This window comes from Electrophorus electricus, chromosome 6 (assembly GCF_013358815.1).
Source record: "Electrophorus electricus isolate fEleEle1 chromosome 6, fEleEle1.pri, whole genome shotgun sequence".
Taxonomy (NCBI): domain Eukaryota; kingdom Metazoa; phylum Chordata; class Actinopteri; order Gymnotiformes; family Gymnotidae; genus Electrophorus; species Electrophorus electricus.
The window spans coordinates 30,248,731-30,272,736 of NC_049540.1; the positions used below are offsets into that span (position 1 = coordinate 30,248,731).

Consider the following 24,006-nt stretch of genomic DNA (forward strand, 5'->3'; position numbering starts at 1 on the left):
GGACTGAGGATGCTCACAGAAGCAAAGCACACACACACACACACACACACACACACACACACACACACACATACACACACCGCAGAGAAATACAATCACGGCTACACCTGCACAACGGGATATGGGCAGCTTTAAAAAGGATGTCCCTGTCCTGAAGATAACACCGGAACATGAGGGACCTGGATACTGGTGTAACCTGAGATTAGGGGAAAGCAGGAATTATCTCCCAGTCCTGCTGAGTCAGGTGCAGCCATTGATACCTGCTAAGGGTGTTGATGTGAGCGTGTGTGTGTGTGTGTGTGTGTGTGTGTGTGTGTGTAGTTCTTGTGTTGACACCCTTCTGGTTAATGTGGGGCAGTGGTTTATTCTTCTCTCAATGGTGTTGTGTGCTGTCCATGGTCGGGGTGTTGCTGATCCCACACTCAGTGTTTAGGGAACTCTTTCTAACATGTATTTCCTGGGACAGAGTTTAACAAGTACACACAAACACAGTAAAGTCCACAGAACTCGATGGTGCTGTAATCCCATTACAGACAGATTATGTTATGGCTCAATTACCTAACAGAGGAATGGTGTAGATTAGTGGATCAATAAAATAACAGAAAAAGGCTGCAGTTTAGTGGATCAATAATATAACAGAGGAACACTGTAGTTTAGTGGATTAATAACATAACAGGAACGCTGTCCATTAGTGGATCAATAATATAACAGGAACGCTGTAGATTAGTAGATCAATAACATAACAGCGGAACGCTGTAGTTTAGTAGATCAATAATATAACAGAGGAACACTAAATTAGTGAATCAATAACATAACAGGAACACTGTAGTTTAGTGGATCAATAATATAACAGGAACGCTGTAGCTTAGTGGATCAATAATATAACAGAGGAACACTAATTTAGTGAATCAATAACATAACAGGAACACTGTAGTTTAGTGGATCAATAATAGTAGTAGTAGTAGTAGTAGTAGTAGTAGTAACGATAATAGTAATAATAGAATTTAAAGTAATAATAGTTATAATAGAATTTATAGTAATAATAGAATTTATAATAATAATAAAAGTAATAATAGAATTTATAGTAATAATAGTAATAATAGAATTTATAGTAATAGTAGTAATAATAACATTTATAGTAATAATAGTAATAATAGAATTTCTAATAATAGTAATAATAATAGAATTTATAGTAATAATAGTAGTAATAGAATTTATAGTAATAATAGTAGTAATAGAATTTATAGTAATAATAGAATTTATAATAATAATAGTAATAATAGAATTGATAGTAATAATATAATTTATAGTAATAATAGAAATAATAGAATTTATAATAATAATAGGATTTATAGTAATAATAGTAGTAATGATAATAGTAATAATAGAATTTATAGTAATAATAGTAGTAATATAATCTATAGTAATAATAGTAATAATAGAATTTACAGTAATAATAATAGTGATAATAGAATTTATAGTAATAATAGTAGTAATAGAATTTATAGTAATGATAGTAATAATAGAATTTATAGTAATAATAGAATTTAAAATAATAGTAGTAGTAACAATAATAGTAATAACAGAATTCATAGTAATAATGGTAATAATAGAATTGATAGTAATAATAGTAATAATAGAATTTATAATAATAATAGTAATAATAGAATTGATAGTAATAATAGTAGTAACAGAATTTATAGTAATAATAGTAATAATAGAATTTATAGTAATAATAGTAGTAATGATAATAGCAATAATAGAATTTATAGTAATAATAGTAGTAATATAATTTATAGTAATAATAGTAGTGACGATGATAGTAATAATAGTATTTATAATAATAATAGTAGTAATGATAATAGTAATAATAGAATTTATAACAATAATAGTAGTAACAATAATAGGAATAATAGAATTTATAATAATAGTAGTAATGATAATAGTAATAATAGAATTTATAATAATTGTAGTAATGATAATAGTAATAATAGTAATTGCTGAGCTGGTTTAAACCTGCTGTTCTCGACTGGAGTGCGAGTTGGTTGCCTGATCTTTATGATGAGCATTGTTGCCTTGGGTGCTGTGTTGTGTGTCTGAGTACACTCCTGGACCACATGTGCTCACCAGTGACCATTACGGCTGTTCTGTTAATACCATACCAATAACACGTTATTATACCTTATACGTGTGTGTGTTGTCTTATGGTGTTTTAACTACAACACAGTTGTCTAAATGTTAAGATTGTTTGGATTCTTATAAATGATGTTATCTGGCTCATAATGGACATGTGAGGAATGGATGTGCCAAATCCATATAACTGATCCTATAAAACACTCATCTCACTAAGAGTGGCACCCAGAGCATCTCTGTGTGTAATAAACATCTAAAGGTCATAATCTGTTCCATTAGGCATCACTTAAATCTGCATCCTGTAAATCTTGAGTGTTTTTTTTTTTCAAACATGAAATAGCAAAGCAAATCAGAAAAACATGAAGAAGTGGAAAGCAATAATAATTATTATATTAAGAATTTATATAGTACATATGTCATACTCAAGGTCACTTTACAACAATAACACAGGATGGTGAAAAAAGCACATGTATTTTAACTGTTTACAGGGGGAAGCTGATGGAAAAGTGGAGAAAACAGGTGTGTTTAGGTTTAGCTTTAACAGAAGAGAGTGAAGTGCAGAAACAGAATGATGGTGGCGGTCTGGTCCATCGTCCTGGGCCCAAAAGATCTGCCCCCTGCAGAGACCAGTCTGAATTTAGCAATGCAGCGTTTCAGGACCTCAGTGGACAGGCAGAATTTTCTAGCATGCCCCAGGTGTATCCATGACAATCGGGGAAGATATGGTGAAGCCCTCAGGCTTGGTGTATCCATGACGACCACGGAGGATGTGGTGAAGCTCCCAGGCTTGTTGTATCCATGACGACGGTGGAGGATGTGGTGATGCTCCCAGGCTTGTTGGGCTGCTTGTGTGAAGTGTAACACAAACATGAAACGCACGCATGGTAGTGTAGTCATAGGAGTATGATAATGCTGAAGTTTCATTCGAGTACTTTTTATTTCAGTGTGTTTTTAAGTAGTTTTGTAGTCAAACCCCTAGTTTACCAATCCCTTAAAAAGATAATGGCAAAGAGTGTGCAGGTTAAGTGTTTGCCTGTGGAATTTGAGTGTTTTCTTCTCATCTGACCTACTGAGTCTCTCCTCCACTCATCATTTAATTTGAGGACATTTGTGATAAAAAATGAATATAATAAATGAATAATGAGACTTGCACAGTTCTGCCCCCACCCAATGAGACTCACACGCTCCCCCAGTTCTGCCCCCACCCAATCAGACAGCACAAACAGTTCTGCCCTACCCAACGAGACTCGGTGCTCCCACAGTTCTGCCCTACCCAACGAGTCTCACATGCCCCCCAGTCCTGCCCCCACCCAACAAGACTCAGCACTCACAATTCTGCCCCCACCCAACAAGACTCAGCACTCACAATTCTGCCCCCACCCAACAAGACTCAGCACTCACAATTCTGCCCCCACCCAACAAGACTCAGCACTCACAATTCTGCCCCCACCCAACAAGACTCAGCACTCACAATTCTGCCCCCACCCAACAAGACTCAGCACTCACAATTCTGCCCCCACCCAACAAGACTCAGCACTCACAATTCTGCCCCCACCCAACAAGACTCAGCACTCACAATTCTGCCCCCACCCAACAAGACTCAGCACTCACAATTCTGCCCCCACCCAACAAGACTCAGCACTCAGATGCATCATCACCACTCAGCGTTTCTCCTCCTGGGAGGAACAGAGGGAACTTTTTGCTTTCATGCTCTGCACTGAAGAACTAGACACACACACCACCCACACAGCAACTGACACAATGTGGGTGAAAATATATTTCTGCCTGGAGCTTTTCCTATAGTTGGTTTTCAGGGCAGACTGATTATATTTGAACCTGGTCTCTGCACACACAGCAGCCTTATCTATGCTTTAGGACTTTCACTTATGTGGTTTCATTTGGTGATAAATTTCATAATTCTACCAAATATACTGTAGAGTGCAAGCTTTGGAGGAGCTTTCCTGGGTTCTTCATGTTCTTCTGTACTACTGTGGTCCGCAGGTGGAGCTGAAGTTCATCTGGTAGAGCAAGATCTGAGCAACACTGAGCTTTAGGTTTCTGATGAATCCTGATATATCTGAATTCACTCGGGAGACGTGAACATGAAAATGAATCATCCCGACTTTCTGTTCTCAAAGGAACAGCTGTGTAGCTTTTTCTATAGTGGCACATGAATAACCTGCATTTGTGTTTATACCGATTAATTAAACATTGTTCATTTTGTTCAAAATAGTGTAACCTGCACATGGGTCCTTGTCTAAGAAAATGCGGGTATGTGAGAGAAGATGTGGTTGTATCTGAGAGTGTGAGAGGATGGGGGTGTGTCTGAGAGGATGCGGGTGAGTCTGAGATGTGGGTGTGTCTGGAAGATGTGGGTGTGTCTTTCATGCATGCTTGCATAGAGCTGCAAAGTTCACTCAAAGTTCAGTGAAGGAATGTTTGCCAAATAAATTCAGAGTTTCCTTATGAGGCATTCTCAGGGTTTTTGGACAGTTCTAATTCAAACTCCAAATATTTCCCGTCTCACACTTCTTTGACTTACGGAAAGTACAAAAGGAAAAGCAAGTTTATTTCTGCCACCACATGTCCAGAAAAGTGATCAGAGAAGTGAGCCCTGTAGGGGTAGAACGGTCCCCTGCCCCAGCGGGGTTAACGTCTCTGCTCAAGACACAACACTGTCCCTCTGTCCAGGGACACAGGACACCAGGAGTCCATTCAGACCATCCATGTCAAGCTGCAACAACTACCCCTGATGTGAGTGTGTGTGTGTGTGTGTGTGTGTGTGTGCGCACATTCATGCTGGGAGCAGTCTCACACCACTTATCTACTTACAACAGAATCTCAACATCTGTAGCACACTTTCACACCATTTCACACTTCAGGATTTAAATGACAGTCATGTGTCACTAACAAGTTAATGACATCATAGGTGTTAATCGTCCCCAGAAAGTAAAGCACTGTGGGAATTTTCCTGCTAATCAGCAATGATACTTCTCAGATAAACACCAGAACATCAAGTCATGACGACTGATACCCTTCACAAAATGTCCAGACCGATTCTTATCAACGTTCCTGTTTTCAGAGGTAAGTAAACAAAAATGTTGCCCTCATCAGCAGTAGTAGAATAAGGAACAGTTGTTTTCAAACAAGTGATTCATGTATAATATCCAAATTACTGCTTTTTGAAGTGTGAACAACTATGTATTGATCATTCTACTTTCAGCTGATAAACTATGAATTATTGCAAAATGTTTCAGTCTATGAACAGCTGCACGGTCTGGAAATTCCTCACACGATGTGTGTTCACCCTGTGCCTACAGCACACGTCGGTCTCAGTGCTTCACTCGACATCAGTTCACTGTGTATGTGATGCAAGTTTAGGTATGAGAGGTCTCTGGTCAGCAGCATCTCCGCACGATTCACGCTGACTGATCCCCACAGCCTGACTGAGGCACACACGGTGACTGATCTACACATGCCAACTGATCCCCGCACCCAGGAGGTTGTCTGTCTGATCTTTCAGTTCAGCTGATGGCAGCTTTGTTACAGAGCGTCTTCAAGTCCCACCACTAGAGAGGACCTGCTGTGCAATGTCACCACCTCACTCGGGAGGTCTGGTGTGGGCTGGCCAGGGTGTCAGAGATGTTTCCATGTCGTTCTATACTGATTCGGTGCTGTTCAGTGAGTCTGTTGTCAGGAGGGATGTTTGGTCTCTGTAGGAGAAAAGTCAGAGGGCCTTAAAATTCTGCCTTAATGTTTCTCATAGCTGAGAGAGAACCTCTCTCCCTTTCTATCTCCCTATTCCTCTCTCTCTCTCTCTCTCTCTCTCTCCCTCCTGCTCACGCCCTATTCCTCTCTCTCTCTCTCTCACTTACGCCCTATTCCTCTCTCTCTCTCTCTCACTTACGCCCTATTCCTCTCTCTCTCTCTCTCCCTTTCTATCTCCCTATTCCTCTCTCTCTCTCTCTCTCTCTCTCTCTCTCCCTCCTGCTCACGCCCTATTCCACCTCTCTCTCTCTCTCTCTCTCTCCCTCCTGCTCACGCCCTATTCCTCTCTCTCTCTCTCTCTCTCTCTCCCTCCTGCTCACGCCCTATTCCACCTCTCTCTCTCTCTCTCTCTCTCCCTCCTGCTCACGCCCTATTCCACCTCTCTCTCTCTCTCTCTCTCTCTCTCTCTCTCTCCCTCCTGCTCACGCCCTATTCCACCTCTCTCTCTCTCTCTCCCTCCTGCTCACGCCCTATTCCTCCTCTCAATCTCATTCCTTGCATCTTTCAAGGGTCATTCTGAACTTTTTTATCAGACAGAACAGACTAATTATTCACATACCCAGCTTATTTTAAAAAGGTAATTTTACAATAACACCATTACCTTTTAGCTGCTGAAAGAATAATAATCATCATAATCATATGATAACAGAGGAAAAGGCTTTGACGTATTCAAATCCTCTGCATCTAGTAGGGATGAAAGCTAAAGTGTTTGGCCCGCATGTCACTTTAAAAGCTTTCTGTCATATTTCCTGCAGGGTGTTTACATTATTGATCAGTGTGTTCTCTCTGTGCTGTGTGCAGGTTGTGAATGTGCATGTGGACCTCCTGTATCAGGTGGTCCCACAGAAACTCTGTCCTTCACATCTACTGTTTACGCCTCATCTGTCAGAACAGCGCAGCATGTTAAAGTCAAACCAAATCAAACCAAAGCAAATCAAATAAAATCAAACTAAGCCAAGCCAAACCAAACCAACCAAACCAAATGCAGTTTATTGTCATTGCACAAACATACACATACATAAACATACAATAAATAAATAAACATAGACAATTAATAGCATAATCAATAATATATGAGAGAGAACAGCAGAAGAACAAAATGTGTCTGTAACACTGCTGCTGGCCCGAGTGCCAATGGGCGTGGAGCAGGACGCACAGACTCCCTCGAAAGTGAAAGACGTTTATTAACACAGAACACATACTATAACAATGGCACTCACACACAACATTAATGACAGAGATGACTATACATTTAACTGGACCCTAATTGCACTGGGATAAAACTCTTCATAAATCTTACAGCTGAACTGTGTAGCTTAGGATCAGGGTCCTCAGCAGAAAAGCATTCTCTCTACCTCATTTCCTAGTGTGAGTGAATGAGTGAGTGAGTGAGTGAGTGTGTGAACAAGTGTGAGTGAGTGAGTGAGTGACTGTGAGTGAGTGAATCAATGTGTGTGCATGCGTGAGTGTGTGAGAGAGTGTGCTAATAATGCACATGTAAAACTGCATGAACTCTGAGTGTACCCTGTCTGTATCTCTGATACGTCACACTGTCGATATTACCTCACTGACCCAAAATAACCCTTCCCTCATAAAGCCGTTCCAGATGGACCTCAGACACGTCACTCACACAGGACGGCGCCACGGGTCCACTACCCAGGGTACCTTTAATCCGTCGATCAAAACAAAGTCATCTGTAGGCTCAGTGGACACTAGAAACTCAGACTCAGAAAGCATCCTGCGCAATGACTGGAGCCATGTTCTTTCCATTGTGTCTTAACTGGTTTCCTGATGGGCCATACTGGTGCAGGAACTCAGGATCACACGAGTATTGATTGAGAAGCTGTACATTTACATGTAGCTGACGCTTTTATCCAAAGCAACTTACAATTACGACTGAGTCCAACTTAATCAATTGAGGGTTAAGGGCCTTGCTCACTGGCCATACAGTGGCAACTTGGCAGTGCTGGGGCTTGAACCAGCAAACTTACAATTACAAGTCAAGTACCTTAACCACCGACTTCATTATCCTACTTGCTGCTAGAGTACTGCATTAAACCAGCACTGTACTCTGAACTGTTCTGGCTGCTACCAGTGACTGCTATGTTCAGGTTAGCATATCACTGATTGCTATGCACAACTCGCTTTACATATGCCCAGTACTGTGTACTGTACTAAATTGCACTGTCTACTCATTTTGTATTTGTCCTGTCCTGTATTTATTATTGTTTATTTAATGACATTTTGCACTATATTGGACTGTTTGCACTTGTGTAGCATGTTGTCTGTTGCACTGTTGTTTTGTGTTGCACCATGGTCCTGGAGGAACACTGTCTCATTTTTGTTGTGTACTTGTATATAGCTGAAATGACAATAAACTTGAAGTTGAACTTGAACTTGAACTACTGCCCACTGTATTCTACTGTCAGCTATGGAAAGGTTCCGGGAGATGGATTATTTATTGATTATTGATTGCTACTGGCAATTAACATTTAACTGGGACTAGTGAAGGACGTTTCCTGCAAATGTGGGAAATAAAGCCCGTCATCTGATGCTGGTCATTAGCATAATATTGCATAAGAGAAACTTTGGGCTCTTGAAAAATGCTATATAAATCTTATGTATTACTATTATTATTATGATTATTATTATACTCCATGTAATTACTCTTCATCACCTCCTCATCAGCAGAGCTGACAGAACAACTCACTTAACCAGAAAAAAACAAAACTGAAGATGATTTGAACTGCCAGCATGTCAAATGTTTTGTCAGGCAATAATCATTAATAATGAATCATCCAATTATCTTAGTTTAGATTCATTCACATCCCAGTGGTTTCCTTGACTCAGCCATTAATGCCTTACAACATGTGTAAAAGACTCATTTCAGATTGGAAGCACAGCATCGTGTCTTAAGACGTAAGCAAACCTTCCTGCATTGGACATAAAGATGGGGTAGGTGGAATTCCTGTACTGGGGCACTTTCAGATGAAAAAAAGTAGAATATTTAAAATAGTCAGAGCAGAACAGGTCAAGTTCATCTGCAGACCTCATGCTCTGATATCTAGTGATGATTCCACTGTCCAGTTCGACAAGACCCCCAAGCCTGCACAACACCAGCATGCCATGTTCCCCAAAGTTCCTGTCCCAGGACCCAAAGGCAGATGGAGTGGAGAAGGAAGGGGACTGGAGAGAAGAGTCAAAACTGAAGGCCACCAGGCAGCAGAGACAGGGTCTGAACTGAAGGCCACCAGGCGGCAGAGACAGGGTCTGAACTGAAGGCCACCAGGCGGCAGAGACAGGGTCTGAACTGAAGGCCACCAGGCGGCAGAGACAGGGTCTGAACTGAAGGCCACCCGGCGGCAGAGACAGGGTCTGAACTGAAGGCCACCAGGCGGCAGAGACAGGGTCTGAACTGAAGGCCACCAGGCGGCAGAGACAGGGTCTGACCTGAAGGACTGGAGGACTAAGAGCACACAGGTCTAGCCACTACGGTGAGAGTGAGGGGGACGTGGGTGTGTAACCTAGGAAAAGAGAGGGTGGGACTCCTGAGTGGAGACCTGGGGGAGGAAGGGAGCTCACCAACCAGACAGGACAAATTTACAGGTGAACAAACCCCAGCCACTTCAACTAAAAGAAACAAACAGAGCAAACTTACACGGTCCAGGGACTGAACCGGGACTGTCCAAGTCAGGGACCCAGACTCTAGTTACCACTCTACGGGTGGGACAGGACAAAGAACCCAGACTGAGACAGACAACTGAAAGAGATGGGAAAACTGTCCCTCAAAGAAAAGGTGGCAAGACGAAGACAAGCAGAGAATCTCATATTTGAGAATTCCAGTTACCAGCAAGCTTAGCACACACAATACACACCAATAGTTAAAGAGTGGCCTTTGTGAAGCTGCTATATAAGGTGGGGCCACCTGAGGGAGATCAGGCTAAGGAGCACTGATTAGCTCCTGGCTCGTGGCCCTGGTGGCTGCTGGCTAGTATTGCAATCCATCTGTTACAAAAGTAGAATCATATTGACCTATAAAACCAGCCTGTGTAAATAACAATGCAAAGAGCTACCAAAACACTATTCTGAACATTGGGCCATCCAACCCTCAAAACCCTGATGATGTGGGACCCAGACACAGTCCAAAGTAGACATCTTCAAAACTGACATGATGTGAATAAATGCGAAGGAATTCTGAAACTCATTTAAGTTTAGGTCTGATTATCTGATGAGCTTAGTATCTCCACTACACCATACACCACTTTTATTTTCTCACAGTTTCCACTTTATAACCTACACCATTCACCAGACCAACCACTTCACCATCCAGACCAATAAGAGACAACTGGGCATTCACACTGTTTAGTTTAAACAGTGACATCAAATGATTAAAACAATCTTCCCTCCACTCTCCTCCTTTAGCCTAATGAGTTTAGAAGAAATTCTTCAAATCCAGTCGCTTTTCAGGATTATATGTATCTGTAATCTACAAATGTCTCAGAAAAGGTCTGTTAACATCTGACAGCAGCAACAGCAAGTAAAACTGCATCAGGTTTAATGTTCAATCACAGGCTTGTCCGTCTACCAAACCTTTCACTGTCAGCATGGCTACAGCTGCCGTCATCCGAGGGCCCAAGGAGATAGTGATGGTGGAGTGGCTCTATCTCAAAGACTGAAGGAGATAGTGATGGTGGAGTGGCTCTATCTCAAAGACTGGAGGAAATAGTGATGGTGGAGTGGCTCTATCTCAAAGACTGGAGGAGATAGTGATGGTGGAGTGGCTCTATCTCAAAGACTGGAGGAAATAGTGATGGTGGAGTGGCTCTATCTCAAAGACTGGAGGAGATAGTGATGGTGGAGTGGCTCTATCTCAAAGACTGGAGGAGATAGCGATGGTGGAGTGGCTCTATCTCAAAGACTGGAGGAGATAGTGATGGTGGAGTGGCTCTATCTCAAAGACTGGAGGAGATAGCGATGGTGGAGTGGCTCTATCTCAAAGACTGGAGGAGATAGTGATGGTGGTGTGGCTCTATCTCAAAGACTGGAGGATTCTCAGTATTCAGTGTCTAAAAGGCGCCCTTGCAGTTACACAGGATACAGGATTCAGATCTGGATGTGGAAAAGTTCATGTACTATTTTAACACAGACATATGACACAAATACTACAAATGTACAAAAATACAACCACCCAGAACTGTCAGGTTGTATGAGTTTTCTTTAGAGACTGCTGTAGTTATTGTATCAGTGTCCAACAAACTGACACACATGAACAAACCTTTTCACATGTCATGAACACATCCACACCTCCAGCATTCAGAGGGATGTAACTAGTAACTACCGTGATGGGTTCATTCTGATGGCCTTTGGGGACAGTCAAAATACTCTCACTAGCTCTGAATAAAAGGTTCAGTGAAAACCATAATGTCACAGTATGCTACTGGTCTGCCACAGTTCTTGATGTGAATGTGTTATTTGTAATATGTTGGATAAAAAAAGGCATTTTGTTTAGTATTGTATTTGTATTATTTTAATTTTGTAATTGTGTGTTTGTGATACTGCAGAAAGCTTCAATGGTGAGTTGGGTCACATCCACCCATTCACACATCTGTCTGTCAGTCTCTTTAGAAAGTTTGAGCTTTGTGGTGTTTGTAAAAAAACACTCCCAAGAAGTTGCGCTTCACCAGTTTGGACAGACTGGATGCTGTCTGAGCTGCATGTTTAATCTTAGCAAATACAAGTGTTTTAGGACCTCAGAAAGAATTGAGCTTTTTCTACTCCAAAGGGAGATAATCCTGATCTGTTTCAAACTGAACCACCACATTCACAAGGCATTAGGTCTCCAAGTCCTCTAGAGTCAACGACACCTTCCGCCCCTTCAGCAGAGAGAAAAAGATTGGACTTCTGAAGACTTCATGTTCAAGATGTGAAAGCATGAAACATCAGGCACGAAGCAACATCTCCCCCTACTGGAGTACGTAACCATGGAGAAAGCGTTTGTGTTACATAAGGCGGAATGGGGAGAGCACGGGGATTGGAGTAGAGGAGTGTCAGGCTACATGTGACAGTACTGCACAGTACAGGCTCGGATTAAATACACCGCAGTGAAATGACAGAGAGCGAGAGAGAGAGACAGAAGAGAGGAGGATAGATAGATAGATAGATAGATAGATAGATAGATAGATAGATAGATAGATAGATAGATAGATAGATAGATAGATAGATAGATAGATAGATAGATAGATAGATAGATAGATAGATAGATAGACAGACAAGAGAGAAGGAGGATAGGGATGGAGAGAGAGGGTGATTGAGGGAGAGAGAAGGAGAAGCAATGAGAGACAAGACAAAAGAGGGGGAGGATAGATAGATAGATAGATAGATAGATAGATAGATAGATAGATAGATAGATAGATAGATAGATAGATAGATAGATAGATAGATAGATAGATAGATAGATAGATAGATAGATAGACAAAAGAGGGGGAGGATAGATATGCAGAGAGAGAGAAACTTGAATTGTGAAAACTCCTGAAGAAAGTTTATCACACACATCTATCCTGTCACGATCACATTATTTCATGACACTTCACTCTGGCATCTAAAAATGTGTTATATCGTGATCCCAGGATGTCAGGACACAGTTCTGAAGTCTAAAGGAAACATCTCTGTCATGTCCTGATTCCATGATGCCCGCTTGGATTTGCTGGGATTACAGGTGCTACACATCTGTAAGTGTTGTTATGTTTATTTGGTAACTCAGGGACCATTTGCTTCAGATGGAGCTGTAAACTCACTAACAGAAAACAGCCCTGAACATTCACCTGTCATCTAAAGGAAAAGAGGGGAAATTTCAGTCGTATGCTCCACAGATTTTTTATAGGGGTATTAAAGTATTCAAGTACACCAGTGAGTAACAGAAACACGCTGTGGCCATTCGATCTGAGACCAACATATGCTGTTTGGGAAATCAAAATATTATTTGGGAAATATCAAAATATATTCATATTATATCAGTGTCATTGGTGCGTGTATACACACCAAACATTGTCAATGGAGGCTTCAGATACTGTCCACTCACACTTAATTACTGCGACACATAACCACACTGAGTGTAAAGCAGCTCAACAAAACTGACGCTCTCTGTCCTACTTCATCCAGACACAGACTGGAGCTGCAGTCTGAACAGGACCGAGCCGGTGGGCAAGTCTCAGAGCAGTGCTGCCTTCTGTCTGTCAGGTCGGAGTCCAATAAGCTCTGTTCACACAGCAGACCTTTCTGTCATAGGCTAATGCATTGGTGTTGTGTGTTGTGGGGCGGGGCTAATGCATTGGTGTGGTGTGTTGTGGGGCGGGGCTAATGCACTGGTATAGTGTGTCATGGAGGTGGGGCTAATGCACTGGTGTGGAGTGTTGTGGGTGGAGCTAATGCTCTGGAATAGTATGTCGTGTGGGCAGGTGTGGTGTGGGGGCGGGGCTTTGCAAATAGCTGTTCAACATGGTATTTGTCAGCTAATACAGATCTGAAACATGCTGGAAAATATGTATAAATATTTTTCTGTCAAGATGAGTATAATGTCATAAAAACAAATGTACTGATAAGTGATGTGGAATGTAGAACACTGTAGTATGGTAGTAAGAGATACCCATAACAGGACCCCTGTAGACCAGTATGAACAGTATGTGTTACCAGTCTGAGCCAACTTAAACATAGAACACTTTTGTTCTTGACTTTCAGAAGCAGTTGGTGACCACATACATGTTTGTTAGAGAGCTGAAACTGCACTGAGTGCCGCATGTGTTAGGGACTGGCAGGGCTTTCTGCAGTCGTGACCAGGCAGTGTGATTAGTGAGCTGATGTTCTGCTGTCTGTAGTGTGACTGCAGTAGGCTTTCAGTTAATTCACTTAATTCAGCTTAATTCCTTTTGATGAACTTTCCCATGTCCACATTGACAGATACTGTGCACTTGACTGGATCCAAAAAAGCACAAGTGCCCCATCTAGTGGCCAGAATTACACGCGCATAGTCCCACCACTCCCACTCTATAGATGACATCATAGTGAGTACTGGTTTCAGACCAATGAACTTAAATATTCCTATGAAACTCTATATGAAAATCTATAAGAGTGGTAATTAACTGAGATTTTATTGAATACAGGACTTACCTTTATTTATTTTCAAGCCGGCTGTTGTCTTGTGTAGACGCAAGCTCTGCGCAGCCAGTCCTAGGCTCCTCCCATTTCCAATGTCACATTTGCACCAGTTAAAACCAGTGAAACTGTAGATGAAACCACCAGAGACGGGTCTGTTATAAAGCAGCCCAGTTAAACAGCTCAACTACACACCCACTATCTGTAATAAAAATAAAGACTTCATTAATCATAGTGGCTATAAGCGGCAAAATCAGCAAAGTTAAACAACTCAATTGTCCCATTACTGTCGGAGGAAAAAGAGCCCCATTAATCATCGTCAACTGGCAGGGACGTACTGCGATGTAATGACAGGCACTTCTGGAGAAGTGTTACAAACTCATAACCAAGTTAAGCACCGCGTTAATGTCTAAGAGTACAAACCCCACCCTGACACCGTCTATGCCATTACCCACAGTACCCATTACACGAGAGGTTCAGCTTCTGAAGGACAGTGAACTAAATCTGTGTGCTTTATTAAGTAAGCGTTCTTTGGCTAGGTTTCAGCCTGACGATCCTGTCTCCCTGAAGCATCCTTGTTGGAGAACTGAAGGATAAGACATTTTTTTTTTGTACAACTGTTTCACTATTTCTGAAATCAGGAAATGTGACACTGTGTTGGTAGCTACTGATGAAAGCTCCACTCACCTGAAAATATTAGCAGTGTGTTCTGGTGTCTGGGTAAATTCTGTAGGGTATTAAAACTCTCGGACTTGACAGCAGATCCTGTCCAATTTACTTTTCACTTCCTCCTGTTCTAGGCCTGTTCTATGCCTGTTCTACACAGGTTCCATGCACGTTCACGTTTGGTCTTCCACATTTCAGGTTTCCTCCTCCAAGAGATCAGTTTAGGGCAGGAAACTCTGAACCCACTGAGGAGCAAATACACTCTACACAGTCTCCTAGCAACCAGGTGGTGTCCAGCTTCATCAAACTACACTATTTATCACAATTATCAGAACACACAGTACAACTCCAACTCCTACTACGACTAACACTATTACTACTAACACTATTACTACTATGACTAATACTATTACTACTAACACAACTACTACAACTAACACTATTACTACTATGATTAGCACTAATAATACTAACACTACTAGCACCACCACCACCACCACTATTACTACTACTACCACTAACATTATTACTACTAATTCCACTACAACAGATTACAACTGCTTGTTGGTTCTGTTGCATTTATTAATGGGGCAACTCTGCTCATCTTGGTACAGATTTTGAAGGGGAAAAAAGGAACACAGTAACACACACACACACACACACACGATCGGCGCTGATGAAATAAGCAAATAAGCCCTTCATCTGAGTAGTGTGTGTTTATTTATAAAAATGTGTTTATGGCTTCAATGAGCTGAGCAATATTACACTGAAACATTTATGCAAAACAAATTAGAATAAAAAGTAAATATTACAAATGAAAAGGGTTCCCTTATCTGCTGCGTGTCCAACAGTACATTTCTGACTCACTAATCTAATCTGTCAGCACTGTAACGATTTACACACTGCAGACCCACATCTGTGCAGACGCACACTCAACAGAGAAAAGACCACAAACAACTAAGGAGGGAGTCCTTCATCATGGGGCTGTGGTTCTGGAGCTACCAGACAATTGCTACACTGGTACACAGATAACAGACCCCACAGTGAATGCGCGTAAGTGAGGTTTATAGATCACAGACGCTCAAACACAAACCTGTGCCGTGTGCACTGTGTAGGTCACCAGTGATGGCTTCTTGTTGCAGAAGGTGGATCAAGAATCCTGAGAATCTGCAGGAATAGCTAGTCCATGTTTACTGGCGTTCCATAATAAAGCAAGGAATACTGTATGGGTCATCTTAACACATATACCAGAAGATGGTCTTCTGTGGACTGTAGTGCACAGAAGTTGGTTTCATTTTTGTGGCAGTTGTTGAATAGCTGTACATGGCCCGATAGCAAGACGTTGCTTTCCTTGAGCCACGTTTAGTTACACCTGGAGGTGATTTGGACACTGATAAATTGGATCTGAGGACAAAGGGATGTCTACACCACCCTCTGCCTCTTCCCAACTCTACAAAAACAGAAGGTTGCTCAGCAGAGCAGTGCCGGGAAAACCGCCTCCAGAGCACATGGAGGTGCTGTGATGGCTGGCTGCCATGAGCTCTCAGGACTGCAGAAGAGTGACAACCAGTTCTTTACGCAGCAGGACCAGAAACAGAATTCCTACTTTGCACCCTCGGTGCATCAAGGGTGAAGAACTGTTCTAAAACTGAGGTGGGATGACGGACATGGGAAACATGGGATTAAAAATGCTGACTAGTGAAAAAGAGGTTTAAAACTTCTCAACAACACAACTGCCTCCTCCTGACCCAACTCATTAGAGGTCCTGACTGGCAGATCTGCTCCAGGTTCAGCACATTAACTCAAGCTGACAGTCGGAGTAGCTGAGCTTGGCACAGAACACAGCATCTGGTACAGGCCTGATTATACAAAAACACAACCACACATCTGCACCATGTGACCCAATGGAGGGATCAGACCACTGCAGCTACAGATTCTCACTTTATTCCCATCAATCAGATGCTCCTGATTCTTAGTTTACTGGACTCATAAACCGGTTGGCTTTATCAGGTGTGGCTCCTGCTTCGCTGCAGTGAGAACCTGCAGTCATATTGCTCCTTTGTGGATCAGGTTCCCTACCCAATGTGAGCAGTTGTGTTTGCTTCATGTATGGAGGCTCAGACCCTCCTGAGGCATTTTCTTCACTATGTGCACTTGTTCTCAGATTATTATGAACACAAGGCACTGTTGTGCTCAGGTTTGGTTCAGTATTATTCTGATACTGGTCATAACGTGGAGATCTCACAGTCCTTCAGCAAAGACGCAGGACAGAGTTTCACCTCTGCACTTCACTAGGGATTCTTTTGTCCAATCTCTTCACAGCAGGGTGTCTGTATATGTCATGATCTCCTTGGACCACAACTCCATATCACTGTGGAGCACCACAGAGAAGCTTATGGAAGGAACAACATGACAAAGACAAGAGGAACAAACATCTTTCTCTTTGAGGACATAACATTGTACATCAAATTGGTAAGAAACATATTTCAGGTGGCGAGTTAATAAAAGCACACATTGTAACGAAAGTTTTACTTTATTTACATATAATGGAAATATTAACACAGTCCATTGTGGTTCTTCATAGTTTCAGTGGCTTGTGTGAATGAACTCTCAAGAAAAAAAAAACAAAAAAAAAAAACAAGAATATTCAAGGGCTCGGTCCTGTTTTATCGGTCCAGCATAGTGATACGGGCCAGGCGTTACGGCTCTGAGCTGAAGCGTAGGGATACAGGCCAGGTGTTACGGCTCTGAGCTGAAGCGTAGGGATAAAGGCCTGGGTGTTACGGCTCTGAGCTGAAGCGTAGGGATAAAGGCCTGGGTGTTACGGCTCTGAGCTGAAGCGTAGGGATAAAGGCCTGGGTGTTACGGCTCTGAGCTGAAGCGTAGGGATAAAGGCCTGGGTGTTACGGCTCTGAGCTGAAGCGTAGGTATACGGCCTGGGTGTTACGGCTCTGAGCTGAAGCGTAGGTATACGGCCTGGGTGTTACAGCTCTGAGCTGAAGCCGTGTGCAATGAGCCGACATCTTTAAGCTTTAAGAGGCACTTGGAGAAACAGGAGTGTCACAGTTCTAAAACTGCACCTCTGTCTGCTGAGGATCCTGGGAAGACGTGGTGGTGTCAGGGTTAGGGGTCAGACTCAGGTGGAGGGTGCGATGGAGTCAGAGCTCATCACTCTCCCGTCGGGGCTCCTGTGTGGCAGTTCTCTTCTCACAGGAACACGCTGCAGAACCGTCAGATGGCTGAGGCACCAGCTCCATGTCGCCGTGGATGACAGGTTTCCCGCTCTGCCGACTGGCGTACGACTGTAAACAGAGAAACTGGTCAGGAGCTCACCACCCATAACCCATGTGCTGACACCAGAAATCCAGCCTCACTGATCCCTGAATAATTGCGTCTGCTGAACACTGCAGTGGTTCGTACCTTGAGGACAGTGTAGTAGTAACAGTAGAGGCGGTGGGGTTGGAGGACCTCTCTCGCCACCTCCTGCCCTGCCTTGGCCACTGCCTCCGCTTCCTCATCATTGTCCTGTGGAGTGAAAGGGTGATGCACCATTTAATGCCAACCACACGTACGGGCACCTGGCCGGGCAGAGCCATGACACAAACAACTGCATGAAGTTCAGCATGAAACTCAAGGTAGACCACAGCACAGGGTACAGTCACTACAGCACAGACCACTCCACAGGTTACAGCACATGCTACAGTCACTACAGGTCAGACCACAGCACAGACCACAGCCACTACACACTTTGTATAAGAGAACTGTGTCTTTAGTAATTTAACAGATGATTTAACGGTGTCTTACATTTACGGCATTTAGCTGACTCTTTTGTAAGTGACTTACAATTATGGCTGAGTACAACTTGAGAAATTGAGGGTTAAGGGTCTTGTTCAGTGGCCACAAGAGTGGCAACCTGGCAGTGGTGGGACTTGAACCGGTACCTTAACCACTGAGCTACCACTGTCTTCTCAGCATGATCTGAGTGATCAGTTCTCTCAATCACCTTGCAGACTTTACTCCACACACCCTGATCTCCACACACCCTGTCTGATCATGTCCATGGGTGTGTGGAGTAAAGTCTGCACGCACGCGCACACACACACACACACATACACACATTACTGAGCAGATTGTGTTCCTCACCTTGGCCCACTGGATCTTCTGGATGAGATCGTCCAGTGTTCTCCTCACGGGGATATAGTGGCGCCCTGGATACAGGTGCGTGTAGAAGTGCTCGTAGTAGGAGGAGTCCTGTTTCAGCACCAAACTGTTGCCCAGCATTAGGTAGGGGAACCTGTAGGCCGCTACGGTGCCATCCACGTTAACCTGGTACTTAAACTGGCCAAGACAAGGGGACGGAGGAGCGTCAACACCTCGGATGCCGACGCAGTCAGACACACACACACTTAGTTAGTAACTCCACTAACAACTTGACTTTGGTGGCTGCAGATTTATTGTGCTTCTCACCTTAAAGAAGTCGAAGAACCCAACCAGCGGGGCTTTTCCCAGCTCCTTCTCTCGCTCCCGGAAAAAGAAGAAGGCCGTGATTCCAGCATCGAGCAAGTCCGGATGCTTCTGTGACATGGCGACGAGATTTAAGCGCTCCTCCCGGCTGTCCCTGCCTCGGAAAAAGGCCTGGCTGGTTTTGTTTGCCCACGCAGGACCTGGGGCAGGGTGACCGGAGCACTCTACTGGTGATACCTTCCACCAACAGCTTGAGCTGACATGAGCAGCACTGCATCAGTACACCACAGGGCTGTCACCAGGTCAGAGGTTCACTACAACATTATTGTGGCCAAAAGAATTCACGATAAAAATATCACAATATCCACAGAGAATCTGAACAAAAAATGTACAAGGCGCTGCACTGGTGTTCATGTAATATTAGTGTGTGTGGGTGTGGGTGTGTTTGTGTGCGTGTTTCTTTCTCTGGTACCATTTCCATATATAGTTGGTTTAGTAGTAACCGGAGTTTTCACTACCTTGTACGAAAATCAAATGTTGTTTTAAGTATATTAAATTCCCAAATTTACAATGCAAACATCTGCCTTAATTACTGGCAGTAGATTTTTTTATGTGTATTATTAACATTTCAATATTTCATTTTTAAAGATCACGGTAAATGTCTATAACAGGGACTCCCCTGTTATAATGCTTAATTTAATGTAAACTAAGTTCAAGAACAACTTTATCCTCATGTACAGATGATGATTTTGGACCAGAATAATTAAGTTAAATATAGTTTAAAGACACAGTAAAGGAAAAATACACACCTGTGTTTCCCTGGATGGAGAGGAGGTCATTGGATACACCTCTCAGAGTCTCGAGGGTGGAGTGAGTGATGTCATAGGTGGGCAGGACAATGTCCCGTGTGTCCGTGGAGCCGCACCAGGAGATGATTGGTAGAGGTCCAGGAACGTCACTGAGCTTTCGGGTCTCTAACGGCCAGTCACCCACATTGAGGAAGAACTCGACATCAGGCAGCTGCACCTTTTAAAAGAAAAGAATGGATGTGAAATAACAGGAACAAAAACCCCATCACACCTAATCGACATCCTCCTCCGTCAGATCTGCTGAGAGGCCGTATCTGACCTCACTGAAACAGGGCAGACATTCATACAGACTGTCACTACTCCTGAGCAAAAGAACCTTCCGGCATGACCAACGCATGAGAACACAAATCTCATGACAACACAAGTCTTATCACATAACATGTCACACATCTGCTTTTTGATTTACAGATTGACTCTGTATGTATTCTGAGATGTTCTAACTGCTAATACTCTGGCTGTGTGTCAGCAGATGGTAACATTAGTTAGTCAGGTGCTGTGGAACTAGCTGGAGCTGTGTTTACGTGGGCCACTCCCTCCTTTCGCTTGTGTATTGTATCGTATCTCTTTACTCTGGTCAGGTGGCCTGCGTTCTGTCCCATACACTGTGTGTATACACACACACACACACACACACACACACACACACACACACACACACACACACACACACACACACACGTCACTCAGCTCATTTTGGCTGAATGATGCTTCCTTATCGTACCCCTTTATTCCACAGTGCGTTCTGCTGCCCTCTCACAGCCGCTAAGATAACTACACTGGAGACCATCTTCACTGGAGACCATCTTCACTGGAGACCATCTTCACTGGAGACCATCTTCACTGGAGACCAGGCCTAAGCAGCTCTGCCTCTGATCAACATTTGGCTCTCTAACAGTCCTTATAGAGCAATGTGTAAAACCATGGATACAAGCATTATTGATCTGATCAGAAACCTTGTATGCAGAATGCACTTGTATGTATGTCTTGTATGATTTTCCAGTATATGTAGGTATATGAAGCCTTATTGCAATGTGTAATTATAACTCTAATGTCCATCCAAGTGTCAGCACATGCAAAATAAAAAAAAAATAGAAAAAAGGAAAATGACAAGCCTGGCAGAAGACTGAGTCACTCACTTTACGGGCGAGCGAGAGCAGCATCTCATCTGAGAACATCCTGAAGTCTGTGTACCTGCCCAGCGAGCGCCGGTACACCTGGTTGTTGAGAATGGTGTAGTGGAGAAGTCCGCCCCTGTTGGAGAAGCGTCTGGGCACCTCCTCCCGCAGCCGCTGGAGGTCAATAGAGGAGAAGGGGCTGAAATCTGTCTGAATCTGGGGCTCTTCCGCAGGGCACTGCAGGAGCTGCTGCCAGGCCTCCGCATCTGCCTCAGGGCAGGAGCAGTACTCATGATACACTGGACCTGGACCGACGAGAGGGAACAGCTCTGAGGGCAAAGCGGAGCTCCAGTGCAGTGCTCACGCACAACACCGTCCCACCGCTGAGCAGAACGCTCAGGATTCGAGATGATACAGAAGTTCACGAGATGTGACATATACTGTGACCTTTAACCTTCTGCCTCAGAGAAAATCTCAAACTTCCACATGAAAAAACCTGAGAAAACATCCCTGGTGCATTTCAGCACTTGTTGTATGCATGAAACTGAAAGGAGGAGGTGGAACTCAACTTTTTAAATAAAGAAAAAGCAAAATGAGTATCTTCCAGATCTCTGTGCTGCTCGTGTGTAGCGGTCAGATCTTCTGACAAGCACCGGAACAGAGTGAAGTCCTAAATTTACTAGTTAAGCATTTGACAAATACAACCTTCGGATGAGAACCCTAACACAGCATTAGCCAGTCATCCCATACCCAAGGACTAACTCTGACCAGTGGAGATGCTCAGAGTGGTTCATCTGTAACAGCTGCTGAAAAGCATTCAAAAGACTGGACTTTAAAACGAACCAGGCAGTTTAATTTCAGCATTACTAAACTGTATGTGGCAGCAGATCCCTAGTAAAGGAAGAATTTTAGGCCTGGAACATGTTCTCTGTCCTGGTTCACATCGCTGAATTATGAAATATAACTGTACACTTCCATAAGCAGAGACTTTTATTTTGACTTTTTGTGTAGACAAAAACTATAACAAAAGTCTTTGCTTTTGGCCATTCATACATTAACCTAACATTTCTGTAGCAAACAGCACACCGTACCTTTAAGAATGTATGGAGACTGGCCCACCAGTTTGTCTTTGTAAAACACCTCCACCTTCAGCCCGTTAACGGAGCTCCCATACATACGGAACCGGATCAAGAAAGAGCCGTCTCCCCGGTCCAGTGGCGGGGGAGCGTGGATACGGACATGTTCCGTCTGTGACAGAGAGCTTATTTTCACTTTGAATGAGTCTTTACCTAATATTCAAAACGAACAAGGAGCAATAGTATGAATGGGTAGGTCAATGCTGAGGGACAACATATCAAATGCAAAGTGCAGAAATACATTTTACTATTAAAAAAAAAAAAAAAGACATTACTGAACATTTCACAGCGAATAAAGATATAGTGGGTCTGTTAAAAGGCCATCGTATTAGGGAATAACGCGCAGCGCTCATGGATGTCAGGACCGGGGTTTGTGGTGAATGGATTATAAGCCCCGAGCGCAGGACACCCCAGGAGAAACCGGTTTAAACGGTCATCACACTCGACTTACGTGTTACACTGCGCGTGTGCAACCGCGAATGCTCCAGCTCAGTTGCACGAGTCTCCAAAACTCCGAAGTGAACGAATGCGCGAGCGTGGAGCTGTAAAAGCAGGCGTCTTACCGGGGGACACGCGCAGGTGTTTTCCGCTCGGACCGACGGCCTGGATGTAGAAGTAGCGCACAGGCAGCACGCGCTGCGCGTGCAGCCCCGGGCCCCAGATCACGCACTGCTCGGGGATTATTTCCCCATCCTGGCAGCAAGCCAGTCTCGCGCCACCCGCCAGGATGGCCACGATGCAAACCGCTACGGCACTTCCCGGACTGAAAGAGACGTTTCTCCGTAACACCATTTTGACTGCGCCCTTCCTCGTGTCGGGTCTCGCGCGAGCAAGGAGGCGTCCGAGTACTTGGTGCCACGTGACTGGACATTACAAAGTGCCACATGCACTTTATCTGTTACGGGCAAATCCACAGTGCAGTCTTTAAGTTAACGGCGTCGGGATCTGAAACGCACTTCTGGTTATCTTAAGAACGAGTTTATCATTTTTCTCATACTTAAGAACTGCTGCGTACTGCGAAAATAAATCCGATGGCGTACAACAACGAAATCTATATGTTCCGCCTTTAGAGACGGCGCGAGGTAGGGGTTTCCGCGAGAGATGCAAATCGAACTGCAACGTCAGTCCTTTAGGATAGGGTATAGCACGAGCATATTCACGTTTTGGCCTCCCTCGTGGGACTGGGAGTGCAGTAAAACAACGTGCAGCACCAGTGAAGGTGTGGTGTAGGTTGTGAGGTGTAGAGCTGACACGGTCTTCAACATCAAACGTTAATGTAAAACCAATGTATTTGTTTAATGGCCCACATTGAGTTACAGAACTGCTCTCTAGTTTCTACCCAAGTATCTTCATGCTGGCATGAATAGGGTAACGTCAGGAGCACTGTGAAGCCGTGACTAGAGAGAAAAGGGCAGTAGGTTTTGTATTTAAATTCCTTTCTGCTAAAACATGAAAATCCTTCAAGCCCACAGTCATCACACCTTTGGAAGCGCTTCCCCAGAGGCTGGAGAGTGGCTAACAGACGGAAGTCTGATGTGAACATACACTGGACACAGCAACGAAGGCCTTACTGTACATGTGTGCCATGTTTTCTAATAAAGTGGGGGCTGAGCATAATTAATATATTTATGGGTCTCTCATAATCCTCGTATAGTGAGATGGTGATGGGGACTTGGCAACTCCGAGCACAGCAACCTGTGGCTGTTT

General features: G+C 43.5%; 1 protein-coding gene across 2 annotated transcripts; it reads right to left on the minus strand.

The window, feature by feature from the left end:
* Nucleotides 1–17,229: 17,229 nt before the first annotated feature.
* On the minus strand, nucleotides 17,230–23,372 carry poglut3 (protein O-glucosyltransferase 3). 2 transcript variants are annotated; one of them, XM_026995881.2, is made up of 8 exons: nucleotides 22,863–23,372; nucleotides 22,255–22,452; nucleotides 21,185–21,468; nucleotides 19,989–20,205; nucleotides 19,183–19,379; nucleotides 18,859–19,053; nucleotides 18,136–18,240; nucleotides 17,230–18,017 (listed from the first exon to the last, which is right to left on the minus strand). In XM_026995881.2, the coding sequence occupies exons 1-8, from the start codon at nucleotides 23,089–23,091 to the stop codon at nucleotides 17,874–17,876; spliced, it is 1,569 nt and encodes a 522-aa protein (XP_026851682.2). In that variant the 5' UTR covers nucleotides 23,092–23,372; the 3' UTR covers nucleotides 17,230–17,873. The 2 variants fall into 2 exon arrangements, with proteins under 2 accessions (XP_026851682.2, XP_026851683.2); XM_026995882.2 differs by having other exon boundaries at nucleotides 22,255–22,411; nucleotides 22,863–22,946.
* Nucleotides 23,373–24,006: the final 634 nt, after the last annotated feature.